Source organism: Leguminivora glycinivorella, chromosome 14, assembly GCF_023078275.1.
Source record: "Leguminivora glycinivorella isolate SPB_JAAS2020 chromosome 14, LegGlyc_1.1, whole genome shotgun sequence".
Lineage (NCBI taxonomy): Eukaryota > Metazoa > Arthropoda > Insecta > Lepidoptera > Tortricidae > Leguminivora > Leguminivora glycinivorella.
Window position 1 is genome coordinate 14,855,525 of NC_062984.1, and position 23,637 is coordinate 14,879,161.

Consider the following 23,637-nt stretch of genomic DNA (forward strand, 5'->3'; position numbering starts at 1 on the left):
GTTATGACGGATCATCAGGCCCTCAAGTGGCTTATGTCATTAAAATCACCGACTGGACGTTTAGCCCGATGGGCTCTACTACTGCAGCCCTACGACATCACAATCAAGTATATCCCTGGAAGGACAAATGTCGTTGCGGACTCACTGTCACGCCCCAGCTGCGATCCGGCAACAGAAGTTGATTGTGGACTCTGTACGGTGGTAGTAGATATGCCGGCTAAAAGTAAAGAAGTGATAAGGACAGAACAAAGCAAAGATGATGATATAGTAAAGATAGTCAACAGTTTGGAAGGTAACAATGAAGAACATGCTAGATACTGGAGTGGAAAGGGATACTTCATGAATAATGGTTTACTGTATCGATACGGTCCAGATTCTGATATAGAATCCAGCCAGTTAGTTATCCCCAAACAAGAGCAAGCAAGCATTATAAGAGCATATCACGATGCAGCGACCGCTGGTCATTATGGAATGGAGAAGACATTTGAACGAATAGCAAAGCGCTATTTCTGGAAAGGCATGAGGAAACAAGTAGAAGCCTACATTCGTAACTGCCTCCAATGCCAACGTTACAAATGCTCTAACCAAAAACCTGCTGGTCTGCTCCAGACTACGGCGCATAATCAGCGGTTCGAGGTAGTTGCGTTCGATTTATTTGGACCCTTACCTAAGACAGCTGGAAACCATAGCTGGATATTTATCGTCGAAGATGTTGCCTCCCGATGGGTGGAGTTGTTCGCGTTAGAACGAGCCACCGCCGAAGAATGTGCCAAGCTTCTGCTAGACGAGATAATACTAAGATATGGCACCCCTCGTCGTTTTATAAGTGACAATGGTACGCAATTCGTCAGCAGTGTGATGCAGCAATTGACGTACTGTCTCAATATCGAGCATGGTCTCACACCGGTGTATCACCCGGAAAGTAACCCGGTCGAACGAAGAAATCGGGATTTAAAGACCCAGTTAGCTATCCTTGTTAAAGATGACCATACGTCATGGGCAGAGAAACTGCCTAGCATTCGTTTTGCGATGAATACTGCTATGATGAGCTCTACTGGCTACACGCCCGCCTACTTAACTTTCGGACGTGAGCTAAGAACGCCAGATGACGTGGAACGTGATCTTCGAGCAGTTGTTAGCAACGAGAACTTCATCCAAGAAGTTACTCCTCGATTGCTCATGATAGCTGACACATTAGTGAGAGCACGAGAAGTGCAAGAAGGAAAAGAAGAGAAGAGGAAGGAATACGTAGATGAGAAAAGACAAGCGTGTCCCGACTACCAGCCTGGAGATTTAGTCCTAGCTACCACGCATGTGCTAAGCAAAGCTAGTCAGGGGTTCAGCTCGAAATTTGCTCCACGACGCGATGGGCCGTATATTATTTTACGTCGACATGGCCCTAGCTCCTTTGAGATTGCTGCTACGGACTCTCGTACTCCTGTCGGAATATATCACGCGTCAGCTTTAACCCCATTCCGATCTGAAGATTCTGCGCTACCGGCACCTACCCTGCCTATTAGAAAGAGGGGTAGACCCAAGAAGCAATCAACTGCTGTCAAAGGGGTGGGCAAACCCCGTGGTAGACCACGCAAGATGAAGTAACCAAGCAAATAATTCCTGTCCCACTCGTCGGGGCGACTTCGTAGACAGAGGGGGAGTAGTTGTAGCACCACTACCGCCACACAACACCATCTGTCGCTAATAGTATCGAACTACGTACACAGCGTTGGGTGCAGCGCAGCCGACGCGCCGACGCATCTGCGCCTTGCATGTTTCCTTAGTGTTTCCGCGGTACACCAATAGATGGCGCCAGTGGAAAAAATAGAACACGCTAACGTTTGGTCAACGTAGAAACATGACCCTCCGGCCTCGGCCGAGAATCGTTGTACTTTCGCGGCAGGGATTAGCCTGATGCACACCTAGTGACCTAACCTAGTTTAAGCGCTCTGGTGTCTGAAAGCTAAACTACTTATCTGTTCCCATGTGCACCTACCCCAGCTAGGTCACATAGGCTCAGGGAAGTACTCATAAAATAGTATCTGTGTAAGATTAGTCGTAATAAATTGATTATTAGTACCACTGGGTTTTCACTCGACGTCGCCCCTCGCCACCCCGCACTTCAAACATCCAAATTATAAACAAATCAATTATTTTTGGAGTCGGGACCAGCCTGCGTATGGTTGGGTAGGGCAAACAGGAAATAGCAAGGCGACGAACAGGTCTGGTACCGACTCCAAAAATAATTGATTTGTTTATAATTTGGATGTTTAGATTATTGCAATCCGATAAGAAATCTGTATTCGAAGGTTTATTATTTTTGGCTTTTTAGTTTCTCCGTGTTTTGCAACACGCTTTTTTTTTTAAGGCGGTTTTATTTTTTGTTAAAAAGTTAATTTAAAAAAAAAAAAAACATTCAGTCGAATTGAGAACCTCCTCCTTTTTTGAAGTCGGTTAAAAATGCTTAGCATCTCAGAACTCGCCTAATATTTTTGTAAACGCTGATTTTAGAAATCGGTATCGATAAATTCGATGTAATCGACCAATTAGACATACCACATGTGGTTCGGAGCTCGAAAAGTGAAGTTATTTGATGAGTCAGGGCGCGGCGTCCGTGGCGCGGGGAGCCACCATGACGAGGCTGTCGTCGCTGGAATACCGCTTCATGGTCACCGCACTCGCTTGGCTGGAGACAAACAGACATTGATTGACCACTAATTAAAAGTCAAAGACATATCGGCAAATTGAGATGTAGACCACAACACATTTTCCATATTTGTGAGTGTTAGGTTAGGTACCGTTTCGTTGAAGGGTTGAAGAATGGCAGCAGGGTCATGTGCTATAAGTGTGGCGCGAGAATATCTCGCCGTAACATACAGACTATCCGTCCTCATGTCATTAATAGAATTAGAAAAAAAACGTGTGATCTATGTCAAGTCGAGATACCTATACTGTCGCGGTAATCATGTGATAACCCTGCAGATAACGACGTAAAAAAAAGTATTTGCCTCCCGATTGAATCTTTGTTTTTAAGATCGTTTAAATGTTTTAATGAATCAAAAAAAAAATCGTCAGCCGGTCGTATCCCGGTCGTTGGAAAGAAAATCAAGAAACTATGCATGTAACGTTCTATCAGGCGTTTCAATAAATCCGTGCAAACTTTGCAGACCTAAAATATGTAGGTACCTTACCTATTTCATACCTGGCCCCGTAGCCTAGTGGCATTTCTCCGAAGCGAAACGAAAAGCCGAGAAAGTTAGTCTTGGCTCTGTCGTTTCGTTTCGTGAGCGTTTGTGCCATTCGGCTACATACCCAGGTCGGTTACTGATTAAGTTTTGAGTTATTTACACACAGAAACAGTGAGATTGTTTAATGATCGCACCGACCTGTACCGGGTCCTCGGGCGTGGAGTGGGCACGAGGCGCGGCAGGCGGTGGTCGAGCGGCAGCGCGCCCGAGCCCGCGCTGGAGCCGCTCGAGCTCTCCGACCACGCCAGTTCCGACATGCTGGAAACATAACTATTTTACCACTACCACTTTGTAAGGCCGCCTTTAAGCCTCCGCCACACATAAAGCGTTTTGATAGCGTAGCGTGAACGGAGCGCAATAATAGCGGTGCGCCGGATGAACGCTGGCGTTTCGCTCGCAATCCGCGCGCATTCCGCTCGCAATCCGCGCTCGTTAATTCCCGCCGGCGTCCGCTGGGCGCAACGCCAGCGTTCGTCCGGCGCACCGCTATCATTTCGCTCCGCCTACGCTCTCAAAACGCGCATGTGTGGCCGAGCTTTTACACCTGTGTGTGTTACCGCTTTACGTGAGCGACTTATGGAAAACTTTCAAATGTAAATGGTTGTTGTAAGCGGCTTACGGTAAGTTTTTACTATTTTCGTAAGCTGATAACTTTCAAGTGTAAATGGGTACGAGTTTGCTTACAGAAGCGACTCACAGATAAGTTTTGGACTTACAAATAAGTAACTAGGGCGGTCGTCTTTTTGTCTTTTCAACTTTACTTACTTGGAACAATGTAGACTTTCAGTAAGTTGAAAATCACAAAAGTTCCCTAAGTAAAACTTACGATAAGTTTTTCATAAGTGTAAGGATCTTGGAGTTAAGTTTGACAGTGAGCTGACCATATCAATAGCCTGGTGAAGGAAAGTAGTCTTATCGGAGGCTAAGTTTCGAAATTCGGCGAGGCGTTCAGAAACTCGAGCCCGTCTGAGCACAGCTCGTACAATCCATACTAATATTATAAATGAGAAAGTGTGTGTGTCTGTTTGTTTGTCCATCTTTCACGGCAAAACGGAGCGACGAATTGACGTGATTTTTTAAGTGGAGATAGTTAAAGGGATGAAGAATGACATAGGCTACTTTTTCACTCTTTCTAACGCGAGCGAAGCCGCGGGAAAAAGTTAGTTATCCATAAAGAGTACTATCGTATAGTATGGCCACTCTCTGCCTCCCGCTAATGTGCCGTCCACTCGCTCTCGGTAACCTCACAGTCGTCGTACAATCTTGGGAAACTCTTCTATAAAAAAAATGTACGGAAAGCTCGTCACCTAGACAACCTAACGATATAAATAATGTTGGTCAACGGGGATTGTTGTCTTATCTCACTCACACAAGCAAGCATGGTACGCGTACACCTACACAAGCTTAGATTGTGTGCGTAGGTGCGTTTGTATTAGATATTTGATCGCCATTTTCCGAAGTGTGCTTTGGTAGGACTGATATACCCACAATACCCACCTCTATATTGTTTAATCTAGATCACTGTAGTACTCACCTAGTGGAGATGGGCGGCAACCGATGTTGCGCGTAGACATCGTTATTCTCCGTGTAGGTGGAGGCGTGGATTTCTTGCTGGTACAGCTCGTACAGTTGCCCCAATTCTGGTGGCACTGCTATGCCCATCTCTGGAAATAATATGAGAAGTAGGCGATTCATTTGACAAAGTAAAAATATTCTCTAGTAAGTTATCTCATATTTGGGCGTGTTCCAAAGTAAATCCCGAATATCGAATTTCACCAGATCTGGACGTGTTTGGGCTCATTCTTCTCAGAATCACGAGCTGATTCGATCCCGACGATAAAAAAATGTGTCCCAAATTTTCCATACAAAATTCGAGTTTCCAATACGTCACGCTCGTAGTACATAAGTTCATACCAAAATCGTGACGTAAAAGGAAAAAAAATTAGGACATTTTTTATCGTCTGGATCGAATCAGCTCGTGATTCTGAGAAAAATGAGCCCAGACACGTCCAAAATTCGATATTCGGGATTTAATTAGGAAAAAGCCCATTTAGGAAGGGTGTTGTAGTTTATAGTGATTTTAATAATGTACTGAATTGCAACAATAGCTTTTATATCACACTTCTCTCCTCCGTATCGCTGCCTCTCAAAGCATACCTACGAGGTTGTTTTCCAAACAATACCTTCAAGCGCTCGCCGCTGACGGGTAATAATCTCGTCAGAAAGCCTCCGCTGCGCGTCTCTCCTCTGCAGCGCGAGGTCTCTCCTCCTGAGTTCGTGTGCCCTCGCGGCCCGCTCGCCCTGCAGCGCGAGCTTGTCGGCCTCCAGCTCGTGCACGCGGCACACGAGCGCTAGCACCTCGCGCTCGGGACCGCTGCTGATGCGCGCTGGTAGCTCCTGTCGAAAGGTTTCTTCATAATAGGCTAGTTTCCTACTAATCAAATCGGCTTCTTTTTATGAACTGTCAAAACGATTTGCTAATATGGAATCACTATGAAATACTGAGGAGTGACGTCACGGTCAATTCATTTACTTTATATCATTCTTTTTGACTTGTTAAATAGAAATTGTGTTTAAAAATAATTACTGTCCATAATTTTCTTCTAATTATGTGGTGCTTTATTTCGTGCACTGCATAAAATATTTTATTTTAAGTATATAGGAAACTAGCCTATTATATAATTATATATTTTGACGACAGGTCTGGCTCAGTCGGTAGTGACCCTGCCTGCTAAGCCGCGGTCCTGGGTTCGAATCCCGGTAAGGGCATTTATTTGTGTGATGAGCACAGATATTTGTTCCTGAGTCATGGATGTTTTCTATGTATAGGTAATTCCACGGAGGTTGAAGTGAATGATAACACACACAGCTAAATGAAGATTAGTACTGATTGCAAAAAAATGAATGAATGAAATGAGTGAGTGAATGTAAAAAAAACCAATTAATATATTTTTGAAAAACATTATTATTTATTGATATACTTATCATTAATGGTATTAAAAGCAGTAATGGTATTATCCGGTGAACTTTATAGCTCATTATGAAATTTCACTTCCAAATAAGTATTCAGCTATCGATATATTTTATATCGGAAGGATGTCCCTATGTTAATTGACGTTATTGCTACCGCGACTTCTATGTCTGCTAATAAGTAATGAAAAAATAGGTAAACACCATTTTAACAGCTACGATGATAAAATAAGGCAATCTATTACATATTATCTTTGATTTCTACGATTAATGTTACAATCATAATCTGACAGTTAATTAATCACATACGAGATATTTTATTTTCTGTTTTGTTTGAAAATTGTTCTATAGACGTAATTCTTAACAAAATAGTTAATAGAAACTTTTTGGTCTTTCTTGCAATTCACTGTTGAATCTGCAGTCGGTACACGGTAAGAACACTAATTTCAAAATCTCGTTGTCTTAACATGACAGTGTTATAGTGTGCGTGGCCTCAACTGAGTTGAAACTACCTATATATAAGTGTGTATTTATCTATTTAAGTATGTATATCGTCGCTTAGCACTCATAGTTAGAGATGGGTAACTACCCAGGTAAATACCCGACGGTGGGTATTTACCGGGTAAATACCCGATATTTACCTACCGGCGGGTAAATACGCGGGTATTTTCATTTTTCTTTCAAATTCGACGTTTTTAAATGGTGATTGGGCTAAAATAGATTAATTTAAGTCAGTATTTGTAATTGTACACATAATGTTTATTCAAATTGAGAACGAATAGGTTGCTATGAGATAAAATGTGATTTTAGTGTATCACTCCAACTATAAAAATCGTGTAAAATATCATTCTCTGACATACCGAAATAATTTCAAATGCTTTTAGTATAAATTATAAGTCTGATAAATTAAAACCATAAATAAAAATATGTGAATAAAAATATTTTAAAAATCTCTTTTTGAAGCTCACAACTCATACATAGTGTGTTTTATGACAAAAATGCATATAAACTTTTTTGTAGGGAATTGTGTCTACTTTAGTTCGTACATACAATACTTTTCGATATTAATGATAGTTTCCATGAAATATACCGAGTAGATAGGTATTTACCGGGTAAATACCTGGGTGGGTAGATTGGGTATTTACCCACGACCCATCTCTACTCATAGTACAAGCTTTGCTTAGTTTGGGGCTAAGTTGATTTGTATGAGGTGTCCCCAATATTAAAAAAAAAAATACCGACACTGCACTGCAAGCATGTTCTAACAAGGTACACGGTGCACGCTATTTGATCGGTTTAATTTTTTACATCACTCTGGAGGCAGGCATAAAAACACCCTACGACGTAGCTCCGCCCTCGCCTGTATCACGGCCACTTCGTCCACAGTACTGGGGGGCTACCATGAAGTGCTAAAGCCATTCAGTTTAGGTTGAGAGAAAGGGACGAAGCTATAGCAGTTCCATAGCTCCGTCCCTCTCTCTCAACCTAAACTGAACGGCTTTAGCACTTCATGGTAGCCCCCTGGTCTTGACGGTGTGTACCTGTTCGAGTTGCGCGCCCCGCAGCCGCACTTGCTCCAGCTGCCGCTCGACGCGCGCGCGCTCGTTCCGCGCGGTCTCCTGCTCGCGCTCCACGGCGGCTAGCTCCGCCCACGCCTGCTCTACAGCCACTTCGGCCTCCGCACGCTCGTTGCCCACTGTACTGCTCGTACTTGAGCCCGTGCCGCCTCTGAAATAGGTTTGTTTAACATTATGTGTCTCTATAAGAAATACGGTGATTAAAAAATTAGCCTCACAATTTTTTACAGGCAACAAAGATTGATTGCCTTGATCTAGCGTATGGTTTGTTCAGTCAGTTAGGATCTAAAATACCTGGTAGCTCTGATGTGTGCTGAGCCTTGAACGGGGCATGTTGATCGGCTTGTAAAGGCGGTTGAATCGCGCCTCCCAGTGCGCTATGGCCACAGTATAATAAAGAGTACTATCGTAAAGTATGGCCACTCCCGCTCCCCGCTGAAAGTGTCGCCTACCCCCTCTCGGTTACCTCACAGTTACCGCCTGTCAAAAACGCGAACTGTCGACCTATCATATCTCACTCATACAAGCATGGTAGGCGTTCACCTACACGAGCTTAGAATGTGTGCTAATAGGAATGCGCCTCTTTCATATATTTGATCGCCAGTGTCCGAGGTGTGCTATGGCGGTATGCTGTCTCTCTGCATCCAACGCTAGTCCCAGTAAATGACTGTCCAGCTCCAATAGTCTTCGCCTCAGCCATCTACTACTGAGTAGGGTTTTAATACCTGTAGCTCTGATGTGTACTGAGCCTTGAACTGGGCATGTTGATAGGCTTATAAAGACGGTTGAAGCGCGCCTCTCTATGCGATATTACGGCATGCTGTCTCTCTGCATCCAACGCCAGCCCAAGTGGCTGTGATATATGTGTCTTTGCCTGAACTGCATCTACTATTGAGTAGGGTTTTGATACCTGTAGCTCTGATGTGTGCTGAGTCTCGAACTTGGCATGTTAATCGGCTTGTAAAGGCGGTTGAATCGCGCCTCCCAATGCGATATCGCGGCATGTTGTCTCTCTGCATCCAACGCTAGTCCCAGCAAATGGCTGTCCAGCTCCATAAGTCTTCGCCTCAGCCGCATCTGTTGTTTGAAGGTGGAGACAATGGCTTCGCGGAGGGACTTTAAGTGAGCGGCGCTCTCTTCGGTCTCCTCTTGTGACACTTCTGCTGCAATCTGCTGCTGTTCTTCTAGTGTTCGTGTGCTGAAATTTTAAACGTCTAGTTACTTGAATGTTTAGTACTGTTGAGGTCGCAAACAAGTTTAGGTACAAGGTTCCAAAACAATGTTACGCTTCTAAGTCGCTGAATAAATATGTTTGTGGTTAGGACTGTCCTAAAGTCTAAACAATACGATCAATACAACCTCGAGCTCTCAACTGCCTTTCCACGTCGTGACACTTACCTCGAGCGGTCATCTTTCATCTTGAGCTTGAGCCTGGCGATTTCATCGCGCAGGTCGTTGATGACAGACCGGTACTGGGATAGGTGCATCGGTGTCGCAATCAATTCTCTTTCCACCTAAAAAAAACGAATGTTGAATAAGTACCATGAAAATTTTAATAAATCTATCTATCCGATCGTAGGATACTTTATGACATTTCTTCTTTTTCATCAGAAAGTGTACGGTCACCGAATAGATGTTATACCTCTACCTAGCTATTTCTTAGTTTTAATAGGTAAGGTCAATATGGGTAAGGTAAGTTTGTCTGGTCTGGCCTTCACATTTGGCCTACTTATCAGTGTTTATTGAGAGTTCAAACTAATCGTGACTTCGTAGCAAAAGTATGAACTCGCTAAACTACCTGAAACAATGAGTAAAAAGGCCAAATGTGAAGGCAAGACACACTTCCCTTATGACATTACCCGTATCGACCTAACTGTGACCTAACCAATCGCGAAAAATTAGTTACAATCAAAAATAGACTTATTACCATGCATTTGAAAACACTTTGCACGTTACCATGAAGAAATTTTATAAAATTACCTACCAATCTGCTTACACGTGCAATGTTTAATTTACCTCAGTGAACAACATAATTTGAACAGGCACGAACACTATTTATAATTGATTTTCTGTAGGTATATTGTGACCTTGATAACTTAACACTACTTTAACACTTTCGCTACCAAGAACCCGACTGTCGGGTACACCGCTCGTAGAAGCGTAGCCGATTACATGGGTTTCCCCGTATGTAGCGAAAATGTCGTAGCGCCGCGTAGAGCCCGGTTTCGAAAGTGTTAAACCTTTAAAAGTCACCGAACACCGTTACATTTATGTATTTTTCCCCTCACTAGCTCGGAAACACGTGTTTTGTCCTTTAATACCAGCGGGTAAAAACGCATTTTATCCACTAGTGGGTAAAGTAATTTGACCTTGAATAAAGTCAAATTGACTGATGTAAAATTGATAAAAGTAGGTGAATCTGTAACAAAGATGATTTACCACCTGTGGAACTACTGGAAGCAGTGATAAATGCATTTTTTGCGTTGTAGTTTCCTCGCTATAGTGAGGGGAAAAGTTTTGTGTTACACTCGGGTGCAAATGTATTTTACTTCTCGTGTATTAAAAAACTCGCAAGTTCAGGATTCTATTCTCGAACCACTCGCTTCGCTCGTGGTTCAACTATACAATCCTTTCACTTGCTCGTTTTTCAATTCCACACTCGGCGTTAAAATACAACTTTGCCCCCTTGTATAACAAATAACTATTATACTTATTATCAATCACAAGTATTATATGTAGTGTTCTAGATTAGTTAACACCACAAGACTGAATAACTTCAGGACTTGCTTCTGACTAGACTATCGTGTCAAAATAGGTACTTTCCTAGCTCAAGTTGAGCGGTCAATAGCCTTATTAAATTGCATGTAGGTATACCTATAGCAGCAATACTATCACGACGTCGCTTAGAATTGATGACTTAGCGCTTTTACTTAGTCACTACGTGGAGGGTTACAATAGAATAGGTATAGATGGATTTTACAAGGTTAACAAACCTTGAAACATACTTAGTTGACACAGAAATGGGTCAATGTAAAGAACAGAAAAGGGCCTATTTGGTAGTTTTGATTTCAATATCAATGGCAATTGATGAGTCTACAGAGGGATAATTGAGAAGCCACCGTTTGTGAACTACTACCTTACAAGATAATGGTAATAAGTTATTTATAACGTATGATGAAGTTACAGCCATAGAGCAAGAAATTCGCAAATGATGTGTGTCGTTTTGGTATATTTACAGAATCTTTTAGGTTTGAAGAGAAACTAAAACGGTTTCAAATAGGGTTTTTTTAGGGTTCCGTACCAAAAAGGTACAAAAGGAACCCTTATGGTGCGACTCTGTCCGTCTGTCTGTCTGACTGTCTGTCTGTCACATGACTAAATTCGAGAACTATTTTAATTCGTGCGATGTGGCTGCGGACACATCACTCGCCACCTGAGAGTTCACATGTAGTGGGGGCAACACGAGCCATTTAGGGGCGCATTACGCGTCTTCACGCGTGGTCTCCTGATGCGTGTCGCTGTAGGGTACGCGGGGCACCTTTTGGTTTTGATGGTTTTCAAAGAAGCATACATACCCTGTTGGTAATAGAGGAGGCTCGCTGCGCGTAGTGTAGTGTGGAGCGCGTGGTCTCGCGATGTGCACCGCCAGGGGCTACGTGCGCCACCATGGCGGTGCGGCAACGCCCGCCCAGCACCTCGCGCAGAAGCCGTGTTAGTTTTGAATCGCGGTAGTTCACGTATCTGTATAAACAAAACGGAGAAGTTATCGACGTGGTATTTGAGCATGTATGATGTTAATGTAACCTTAGCTGCGGTACGAGTCCGCTTAGTCTTTCAGGAACTGGCGGCTGTTCAAACAATTGTTGCCTCTGGCTCATATATAGAACATCAGTAGGCTCTCAACGAAACTGAAACAGTCGCCGGCCGGGAGAGAATAGTAGTAGTAGTAGTTAGACCCTCAAACTTACCTAGCTCCACCCGATAGCGCCATGATGCAGTTGCCAAGCGCTAGTAGTGACCGGTTAATATGCGCGCCCTCAAGACGCCGCGCTCGTAACCCAGCGCGCTCAGAGCCCGCCAGATCGATCAGGAACAGCCGGCCGCGCTGAACGCCGCCTGACACGGCACTACTCACTGTAACACTGGAGAATTACATATTAAATTAAGCAAGACATTTACATTTTTTTTGTTTCTCGAGTGAACGCACGCAGAAGGGTAGAGAAGTGCCAAGAAGGATAACGAAGCTGAAAACAGTTACATAAAGACCGCATGTCCAGTTGCTTCGCTCATTCAAACTCTCTTCCACTGGCCGCCTCCTCGGCCTCGGCCGGACCCCGCTGCCACGGGGCCACAACCGCTGCTTTCGACACAATGTCTAAAGTGGAGCACGTAAACACGTACCTAAGGAGTGCATGTCCTCGGGAGGAATGCTCATTGGCGTGCGTTGCCTCAGCAGTACGTGCACGGTCCCCCCGCGCTAGCAACTCAGCCACGTGCCCAGCGCTGGTGGCGCGGACCTCGCTCAGCCCTGCTACCACGGGCGCGCCGCTGCCGCCCTCGTCTCGCAGCTCGAGCGGCCCCGCCCCGGGGTTCAGCAAGTCGCGAATATTCTCGTTGTAGATCTCGATGTATGACATCTTTACCTGTAACGGTTTCAACTATGAATTAATTTATTCATAAAGTGTACGTGTATGTTGCAGCAGCGGCTGGTCAATACAAGCCGATTCCCACCGGCTTGTCAAAAATTGATTACCAGTAAAGTGCCTAATGGTAAGGTAGGATTCTTTTTGCTCAGTGTTGCCTAGCAGAAATTTTCACCAGCCGATGTTGCGTGTGGGTTCATGTTGGGTTCATAATTAAACTAAACACTTATTTAAATGAATTATTTCATCAACTATCAACCGATACCCTTGTAATAGTGCAGCTAGTGGTACTGTAAATACTTATACTATAGATTCATGCAATTTGATCGCAACAAAGTTAAACACCAAACATATGGTACATAGGTAAAATATGTGTTTCCGTCCATGTACGAGTATGGTAAAAAAATTGATATTATTAACATATTTTAAAAGACACAGACTTACAAAACCACAATAACAGATACACAGATTTGCCAAAAAAGTAATTACAGGCGTCGGGCGCACCCTGCTGCAGTGGACATGCAGCAACCCAAAACATCCTACCGGCTGCGCCATGTAATGATTACTGATTATTTATTCGTTTTTTTTTTTCTTAAGATAGCTGCGTTGCGATTAACGCAAACAGCAATTACTTATTATGTGGTAGATATAAATTGTATAGTGGTAATTCCATGTGGGTCAACAGAAGTACAAACAATGAAAAGCGAATGAACTGCCGCAAACACTTGTTAAGTCCGGAAGATTAATTTGAAAACGATAGGTAAGTCATTAGTGATGGTCATTATTCATTAAGTACTCGGCAATTATGTACATATGTAGGTACATAGCAGCCACCCTATATTGATTCGGCTTTCAGCTCAAAGTACACATCCATTTGAAACACGTTACGTTACCAGAATCTATGAATATTCAATGAGTTCCATCGGTAACGAAAAACAGCCATTAGTATGACTCACCGTCCTTGCATTCGCGAAAGAACTTTCTACAGTTTTTGTTCACCCCTTCAGTCTCATAGGCACTCGTAGGTGTTAACGTGGCATTCAAGATTCGTGAGTCATTCATTGTTTGTTATTGGTCATAAATAGTTAGGCAATATGTATCTAAATTCTGAATACCTAAACTACAATTGACGCGAATGTGACGTAGGTTATTGTTATGGTGTAGACAAATAAAATCACACTGCTTGCTGTGTTTCGAGCAAAGACATATATAACTCCGTATAGACAGATAAAGTCTAAGAAAAAAACGTACCTCAGTACCATACAGAAAAAGGTACGGTGGCCTAGATGGCATTACACCTTTGGGGTACGCTCAGCTACTTAGATGGCGCTGATACTAATATTTGACATTTTAACACATATCATGCTAACAATATGGGCCAAATTGTCAAAACTGAGGTTCAAAAGTTTTAAGTATGTGTCAAGAGATTGCAGTCTATGCACTGTGATTACCTACACATTTTTAACCGACTTCAAAAAAGGAGGAGGTTCTCAATTCGACTGAATGTTTTTTTTTTTATTTTTTATTTTTTGTATGTATGTTACTCGATATCTCCGAGAATCGTGGACAGATTTTCAAAATTTTTTTTTTGATCGAACGGGTATAACCCCGAGATGGTCCCATTGGCACCAAGTCAGGGTCTGATGATGGGATCTTGGAGAAATCGAGGGAACTCTTCAAATGTTATAGGCACATGTAATGTTTTTAGTGTAATTTTCAAAGGTACACCAGTATTTACGCCTGACGGTAGTAATTTTATGTGGCTGAGCTGATGATGGAAGGTCAACTCCTCAATGGTTAGGAGTTAAAGGATAATTCTTTCACTACTGTACATATATTCGGACTGATACATATAATATCACTAGGAACCACTAAAAATCAACAAATAAATTAACTTTTTAACAAAAAATAAAACCGCCTTCAAAAATAAGCGCGTTACAAAACACGGAGAAACTAAAAAGCAAAAAATAATAAACCTTTGAATTCAGATTTCTTATCGTATTGCAATAATCTAAACATCCAAATTATAAACAAATCAATTATTTTTGGAGTCGGTACCAGCCTGTGTATGGTTGGGTGGGGCAAACAGGCAATAGCAAGGCGACGAACAGGTCTGGTACCGACTACAAAAATAATTGATTTGTTTATAATTTGGATGTTTAGATTATTGCAATACGATAAGAAATCTGAATTCAAAGGTTTATTATTTTTTGCTTTTTAGTTTCTCCGTGTTTTGTAACGCGCTTATTTTTGAAGGCGGTTTTATTTTTTGTTAAAAAGTTATACTTCGACAGTAACTCTCTATAATACTCGATCCTCTTTGGTTTCGAGGAAAACAAAAGAAATTAAATTATTGTAATGAACTGAACACTGAACATCACAACTTTGCACGAAACGCAGCCTACAGTTGCTATATTTTGAGAGGTCTCAGTTTACATTGGTCAACCCAAGATTAAAACGCCAGTAAAGTAAAACCTATCGTGTTTTTAGCCTGTTAGTGTAGAAAATTTACAATTATAAGTTATCTAGCAGGGCGATTTTAAATAGGTACCAAAAGGGGCGATGGTGAAGCGAAGCGATTTGTTATCAGATGGACTGTGAGGTCGCCTTATCGCAACGTAAGTGCTGCTAAATAACATTTTTATCAAGCTTTCGCTTTAGGGGAACCAACATAAAGTAAGATCACTATGGCCCATTTATTATGGGCTTGGCGTCCAAGTTAAACTGGCATGCTTGTGAATGGTAATAACAACTCTACGTAAACAACATACTGCCTCCACTATCTCGTATCTATAGTGCCCAATCAGTCATTAATTAAAAAGTTATCTACGTCAAGAGAGCTGAAAGTGGTACTCTGATAACTGGGTGGTAGGCGGTTTAAAACGTGTTGTTTAACTAGCAGTTCTAGTGTTAAATAATCGAAGCATGAACTTTAAACTAATACATGCCAACGTAAACATAACTTTCCTCGTAGAAACTAAATTGATTTGGCCTTGTTTTAACGAACATTTTCTTTTAAATATTAAAGCGGTTTTTAGTACATGTACTTCCGGTTTTGAGCACATAAGTAAATAACCGTGTGACCTTTCACATTAATAAATTAGCTTGATACTATAAAAACGGGTAACGGAGCAAAACAATCAATAGGTAACTAAAGTTATCTAATATTCAGGAAGTGTTTAGCCTACTATTATTTATTCTTATGTTCAAGGGTAGGGCCGCTGTGACAACGAACCTCAGAAACACCCGGTGTCTCCTATGTAGTACATTGTCCTCTGAAGTTTTAATTAAGTAAGTAAGAAAGTGGGAAACATTGTCTTTAAAAAAGGTACCAATATTAGGAAAACGCCCGAATGGTCAAGGAGCCAATAACGTGAAATTCATAAAAACAAAGTCAAACATACCTTTATAGCTTTTATATTTTGGCAACATTTAAGCTTACATCCAAAATTAAATGATTACGATAAACTTTTATTTTCGCTACTAAGTTAGCTTGGCCTAACTTGACTCGATATATGTAAGTAACCAATTGACCTGCGCCAGTGATTATGTCTTCGCGCCGTTGGCGTGCGAGGTAAAGATTAATAATAAATGCCGTCGTCTTACAACGATAGCGCTGAATATTTTATACAACATGCTTTCTGCTTTCAACGACGTGACGTCAACACATAAACTGCTATCGAAGCTACTTTACACCAAAACAGAAGCACGTAGATTACAATTCAATAAGTTTGAACAATGCTTAAATATTTCCTTTTTAGAACATGTTTATTTTTAAATATGGTAAAACATTAAACTTTTATTTTATTTCGCTTTCTTGCCACGGTTCAAGAGAGCCCAGCAACGAATATCAGGAATTCGTTTATAGTGATTATTTACTGTAGTTTTATATTATAATATAATTATTATGAATGGACAAATCTAAATCGACTTAAATAGATTGACACTAGGCTGGGAAAACGATAGATAGAAGAAGACTAATAGTCTAATAGACATCTGCTGGTTGATTTTTCCTGAAAAGCCTTATTTTTATAGTTATCTAGACTATAACTAGACTCATAAGAAACTACAAAACAAAACCATTATGTTTGGTTTTAAACTAAAGTCATCAATTACTAAAGTAGTAGGTAATGCTAATAGTAGGGGGAAATTAGCTAAAATTACGGCATAATTAATGGAAGGTTTTTTTAAATTAAAATGTGTACGTTATAGACTGAAGTTATTTTTCATCAACCCTCCCCACTCCTCCCCCCTCTGCGTCACCCCTCTATCCTCCCTTAAAGTGCCAAAAATGCGGTTTTTCTCGATTTCTGGCAAAACTGTTGAAGATACAGAAAAAGCGCGTAGGAACGAAGTAATCCTTAATAAATTTCCTACAAATCATTCATTAACACTTTGGTTCTAGCACTTATAGTTTTCGCGTGATCCGTCATGAAAGTTGGTCCTTTGCTGCAATTTTCTTTAATGAATGTTAAGTTTTCGCCCAAAATGCTTACAAAATCGTCGATTTTTTTTTGATATGACTAAGATATTGTAACCCATGACTAAAATAAAATTAAGGGGGAAAAATCACTACCATGGGTGGAATTTCCAATATGTCTTGGAATTCCAGTAACTATTTAAGACGTAATATTTTCACGGTAGTAGTCGCTAGGAGTACCATTGATCCATATAGTATATCGATGACTGGGGATGAGCTTTTGGTAGCTGTTGGTAGAGCCCTGGAGTTTTAATCCAGAAGCCGTTAGTTCAAGTTCCACCCATGGTAGTGATTTTTCCCCCTGAAATTCATTTTCAGTGTATAATATTTTAGTAATATCAAACAGATTTTGTAAGCAATTTGGGAGAAAGCTTAACATTCACTAAAGAAAATTGCAGCAAAGGACCAACTTTCGTGATGGATTACGCGAAAACTATAAGTGCTAGAACCAAAGTGACAATGAATGGTTTGTAGTAAATTTATTAAGGATTACTTTGTTTCTACACGCTTTTTCTGTATCTGCAACGGTTTTGTCAGAAATTGCGAAAAACCGCATTTTCGGCTATTTAAGGGGGGGAAGAGGGGTGACGCAGAGGGGGGAAAGATGGGGAGGGTTGATGAAAAATAGCATCGGCCTATAATGCACATACCCCAATCAAAAAAAATCTTCCATTAATTATGCCAATATTTTCATACATAACTTTCCAGAAGCAACGGACTATAAATGGCTTTCCAAATTGCGTATTTCTAAATGTCTTGAAAATACAATCTAATTAGGTAGCTAAGTACCTAATAAGGTCCCCCACGATGACGATTACTAGAAAAAAATCCAGCCTTTTTGTTTACTTCCGAATCGACGTAATTTATTATGTTAACTTTGGAAATTGCTACGCTCCACAGTGTTGACATTGGCCTTCCCTTACACCCAAATTTCATTACAACAACATTTAAGAGCGCTATGACAAAAAAAGGCGATATATTGTAAAATGTACAATATTTATCGGCAAAATTGTACACTTTACTCATACTAAAAGACAGTAAAAGTACTTGTTTCAGTTAGAAAATCTAATTAACTGTCGGTTCATTAAAAAACATATGGAAGAAAAAGCGTTTTCAATTAGTAATGATTTTTTTTCTGATGCTCGTTTAGGAAAAACCGCGCGAAGCACAGATTTCGGAGCTCTTATTATGTACAATTTGATAATCGCACTCTCATAAATGCGGTAAATTTAAATTCCTAATATCTTGTACTTTCGGCCCATTAAACAATATTTATCATTTAATCCTTTGAAATTGAGAAATTGAAAGTAAAACGAACTCAATTTTTTCTTGAAAATACATCGAAACAAGTGATAATTTCTCCGAAAATCTACATGTTATCGAAGTTATTTTAGTATATAAATAATCTGCACAATGTGCTTAAATTGCTGTTATCCATTTGTCGTTATAATATTTTATCATGATTTTTTGCCAATTTTTTGAAAACTAGCCTTCCTGTCGCTATTTTACCGGCGACGGACGCCTGCGATTTCAGTGCCGCGCCGGAGCTCGAGGAGGTGAGACGTATGTTGCTTCGCTCTCCGAGTTTTCATCGCAAACGTCGAGAATATTTATCGTTGTGTGGGTCGGACGCCTTGTTTATACACGGGCTATCCTCGCATTGTGTGTGTGTAAACAGCGACCAACGAATTTGATCCTAGATCCGTAAATATTTGCTTTTGTAATACTTTGTTATGTTTGAATGTTAAAGTATTACAACGTTATGATGATAAATATGTGAAAATTACAATACGGTCAAGATGATAAGACACATCAAGATGGTACTCGGGATCTGATGATGGAGCCAGAAGGTGGTCACCAGTACCAGTGAACCATGTAAGTAAACGACTTCGTGTTTAGGCTCGTTGGGTTCGTCTCAACAAGACCTTTGACAAGAGGTGGTACTCAGTGTCTGATGATGGAGCCAGATGGTGGTCACCAGTACCAATAAACCATATGACTAAACCACTTCGTATTTAGGCTCAATGGGATCGTCTCAATAAGACCTTTGACAAGAGGTGGTACTCGGGATCTGATGATGGAGCCAGAAGGTGGTCACCAGTACCAGTGAACCATGTAAGTAAACGACTTCGTGTTTAGGCTCGTTGGGTTCGTCTCAACAAGACCTTTGACAAGAGGTGGTACTCAGGGTCTGATGATGGAGACAGATGGTTGTCACCAGTACCAATGAACCATATGACTAAACCACTTTGTGTTTAGCCTTATTGGGTTCATCTCAATAAGACCTTTAACAAGAGGTGGTACTCAGGGTCTGATGATGGGGCCAGATGGTGGTCACCAGTACCAATGAACCATGGAACTAAACCACTTCGTATGTAGGCTCATTGAAATCGTCTCAACAAGACCTTCGACAAGAGGTGGTACTCAGGGTCTGATGATGGACCCAGATGGTGGTTACCAGTACCAAATCAGTTGCGGTTCGAAAAACATGTTAGAGAGTTGGTCAAATCCTGCTTCTTTCGCCTAAAGGTTTTATACCAAATACGAAATCTTTTGAGTGAGGAAGTACGTAAGATTTTATGTGAATCACTGGTTCTGTCTAAGCTGAATTACGGAGACATAGTGTATGGTCCACGTCTACAAGACAAAACACGTCGTCTTGTACAACGAGTACAGAATGCCTGTTACCGTTTTTGCTTTTCAATTCCGCCTAGAAGTCACATAACGCCATATTTAAATAAGGCTTCAATACTAAATATGTCGTCTCGCAGACACCTACACCTTGCAAGTCTTTTGTTCGGTGTCCTGAATGATAAGACTCCTGACTATTTGCATGCAAAAATACGCGTTTCCTCATTTCATACACGACACGGTACTAGAGCAACTAGGCGCTGCCTTTTGGAAACACATCCACACAAAACTGTAGCCTTTACTGGGTGCTTCCGGTATCTCGCAACCAAATGCTGGAATAATATCCCTCCACCATTAAGATGCCTTAAGACTAAGAATTCATTCAAATTTCATTTCAAAAAATACCTACTGGACAAGCAAAATTTAGGAATCCCATACGGGTACTTGGTTGCAGATTACCGGATCTAATCTAGTCTGGTCTGTTTTTTAGTGTACATACACACACACACACACACACACACACACACAGTCACACACACTCCTTTTATTTTTAGCAATTTATGTTTATGTCATGTTACTAAATGCAATCGTATAGACATAGTACAACGATCTGTTAGTGACCTGGGTTCTAGCAGAATTACCAGTTGCTTCGCCCGAAAGAGTGGAGCATATAACTGAGCCAGGACCCTTTTTTGTTTTTGCTGCAACGCACACAGCAAACCCACCCATATTTTAATCTATGCTATTGTTGTTTTTTCTGTAGTGTTAGTACTTTTTATTGTTTATTGTTGTTTTAATTGTTTAACTTTGGTGTGTATTGTAGCAAACAAATAAATGATTATCTTATCTTATCTTATCTTATCTCAATGAACCATATGACTAAACCACATCGTCTTTAGGCTCATTGGAATCGTCTCAATAAGACCTTTGACAAGAGGTGGTACTCAGGGTCTGATGATGGAGCCAGATGGTGGTCACCAGTACCAGTGATCCATGTAACTAAACCATTTAGTAATCAGGCTCATTGGGTTCTTAGTTCTTACTTCTTCTTAATCAGACCTTTGACAAGAGGTGGTACTGAGGGTCTGATGTTGGAGCCAGATGGTGGTCACCGGTACCAATAAACCCATGTAACTGAACCACTTCGTTTTTTTATGTTATTCAAATATGCGAGTTGATTTTTGGTGACCACAATCTCTCTCCATCATCAGACCCTGAGTACCACCTTGAAGTAATTAGAATTATATTAGACTTATTTTATCATCATATTAATATATACTTTACTCTAATACTTATCATATAACAAAAGCAAACATTTGGGATGGGATCTACTTAAATATGATCACAGTTTATAATTATTACTTTTAATTTTTAAATAAATTTTAACGTTATTAATATTATTTTGAGCTATATTCTAGTCTTTTCGTACAAAATAATGTTTATTAGAAATCAAAAGTTTATATCGAGATAGTAGATTGTGGTTGTTATCAAAATTCCATAGGAAGGATCAAGATTGTTTTGTCCATTATTGTAGTGCGAGCGAGTGATAAGACGTGCTAGAAAGGGTCGGCATATTGGGCTCGCGCGGCGGGTAAAATACCTAATTTCGCCCGACGCCGAAATGTTATAACGCTCTTAATTATGACATCAACGCGTAACGTTACACGTAAGTGTGACCCTGCTATTTTTGACGAGTGAAATTTCCTGGGTTTTCCTTAGCTTAGCTATATTTAGCTATTGGTTATTTGTGTGTGAAGTAGGCGCCCTGAGAAGCTACCACCTATAACAATATTGGGAAATGGGTCTGCAATATTTCTTCAAATAATACTTAAGAGCGCTATGACAAAAAAAGGCGATATATTGTAAAATGTACAATATTTATCGGCAAAATTGTACACTTTACTCATACTAAAAGACAGTAAAAGTACTTGTTTCAGTTAGAAAATCTAATTAACTGTCGGTTCATTAAAAAACATATGGAAGAAAAAGCGTTTTCAATTAGTAATGATTTTTTTTCTGATGCTCGTTTAGGAAAAACCGCGCGAAGCACAGATTTCGGAGCTCTTATTATGTACAATTTGATAATCGCACTCTCATAAATGCGGTAAATTTAAATTCCTAATATCTTGTACTTTCGGCCCATTAAACAATATTTATCATTTAATCCTTTGAAATTGAGAAATTGAAAGTAAAACGAACTCAATTTTTTCTTGAAAATACATCGAAACAAGTGATAATTTCTCCGAAAATCTACATGTTATCGAAGTTATTTTAGTATATAAATAATCTGCACAATGTGCTTAAATTGCTGTTATCCATTTGTCGTTATAATATTTTATCATGATTTTTTGCCAATTTTTTGAAAACTAGCCTTCCTGTCGCTATTTTACCGGCGACGGACGCCTGCGATTTCAGTGCCGCGCCGGAGCTCGAGGAGGTGAGACGTATGTTGCTTCGCTCTCCGAGTTTTCATCGCAAACGTCGAGAATATTTATCGTTGTGTGGGTCGGACGCCTTGTTTATACACGGGCTATCCTCGCATTGTGTGTGTGTAAACAGCGACCAACGAATTTGATCCTAGATCCGTAAATATTTGCTTTTGTAATACTTTGTTATGTTTGAATGTTAAAGTATTACAACGTTATGATGATAAATATGTGAAAATTACAATACGGTCAAGATGATAAGACACATCAAGATGGTACTCGGGATCTGATGATGGAGCCAGAAGGTGGTCACCAGTACCAGTGAACCATGTAAGTAAACGACTTCGTGTTTAGGCTCGTTGGGTTCGTCTCAACAAGACCTTTGACAAGAGGTGGTACTCAGGGTCTGATGATGGAGCCAGATGGTGGTCACCAGTACCAATAAACCATATGACTAAACCACTTCGTATTTAGGCTCAATGGGATCGTCTCAATAAGACCTTTGACAAGAGGTGGTACTCGGGATCTGATGATGGAGCCAGAAGGTGGTCACCAGTACCAGTGAACCATGTAAGTAAACGACTTCGTGTTTAGGCTCGTTGGGTTCGTCTCAACAAGACCTTTGACAAGAGGTGGTACTCAGGGTCTGATGATGGAGACAGATGGTTGTCACCAGTACCAATGAACCATATGACTAAACCACTTTGTGTTTAGCCTTATTGGGTTCATCTCAATAAGACCTTTAACAAGAGGTGGTACTCAGGGTCTGATGATGGGGCCAGATGGTGGTCACCAGTACCAATGAACCATGGAACTAAACCACTTCGTATGTAGGCTCATTGAAATCGTCTCAACAAGACCTTCGACAAGAGGTGGTACTCAGGGTCTGATGATGGACCCAGATGGTGGTTACCAGTACCAAATCAGTTGCGGTTCGAAAAACATGTTAGAGAGTTGGTCAAATCCTGCTTCTTTCGCCTAAAGGTTTTATACCAAATACGAAATCTTTTGAGTGAGGAAGTACGTAAGATTTTATGTGAATCACTGGTTCTGTCTAAGCTGAATTACGGAGACATAGTGTATGGTCCACGTCTACAAGACAAAACACGTCGTCTTGTACAACGAGTACAGAATGCCTGTTACCGTTTTTGCTTTTCAATTCCGCCTAGAAGTCACATAACGCCATATTTAAATAAGGCTTCAATACTAAATATGTCGTCTCGCAGACACCTACACCTTGCAAGTCTTTTGTTCGGTGTCCTGAATAAAAAGACTCCTGACTATTTGCATGCAAAAATACGCGTTTCCTCATTTCATACACGACACGGTACTAGAGCAACTAGGCGCTGCCTTTTGGAAACACATCCACACAAAACTGTAGCCTTTACTGGGTGCTTCCGGTATCTCGCAACCAAATGCTGGAATAATATCCCTCCACCATTAAGATGCCTTAAGACTAAGAATTCATTCAAATTTCATTTCAAAAAATACCTACTGGACAAGCAAAATTTAGGAATCCCATACGGGTACTTGGTTGCAGATTACCGGATCTAATCTAGTCTGGTCTGTTTTTTAGTGTACATACACACACACACACACACACACACACACACACACACAGTCACACACACTCCTTTTATTTTTAGCAATTTATGTTTATGTCAT

General features: G+C 40.8%; 1 protein-coding gene across 1 annotated transcript in view; it reads right to left on the reverse strand.

Annotated features, from left to right (window-relative positions):
• Positions 1-2,459: 2,459 nt before the first annotated feature.
• Positions 2,460-23,637, reverse strand: part of LOC125233445 (kinesin-like protein KIF19) — a 49,041-nt gene continuing 27,863 nt past the window's right edge. The window contains exons 6-15 of the mRNA XM_048139473.1: positions 12,194-12,435; positions 11,761-11,934; positions 11,368-11,533; positions 9,191-9,306; positions 8,703-8,990; positions 7,757-7,943; positions 5,429-5,642; positions 4,780-4,909; positions 3,384-3,503; positions 2,460-2,683 (exon numbers count right to left, since the gene is read on the reverse strand). Of these exons, the coding sequence (XP_047995430.1) occupies positions 2,596-2,683; positions 3,384-3,503; positions 4,780-4,909; positions 5,429-5,642; positions 7,757-7,943; positions 8,703-8,990; positions 9,191-9,306; positions 11,368-11,533; positions 11,761-11,934; positions 12,194-12,435 (1,725 nt within the window). The 3' untranslated portion in view covers positions 2,460-2,595. The remainder of the gene's footprint in view (positions 2,684-3,383; positions 3,504-4,779; positions 4,910-5,428; positions 5,643-7,756; positions 7,944-8,702; positions 8,991-9,190; positions 9,307-11,367; positions 11,534-11,760; positions 11,935-12,193; positions 12,436-23,637) is intronic.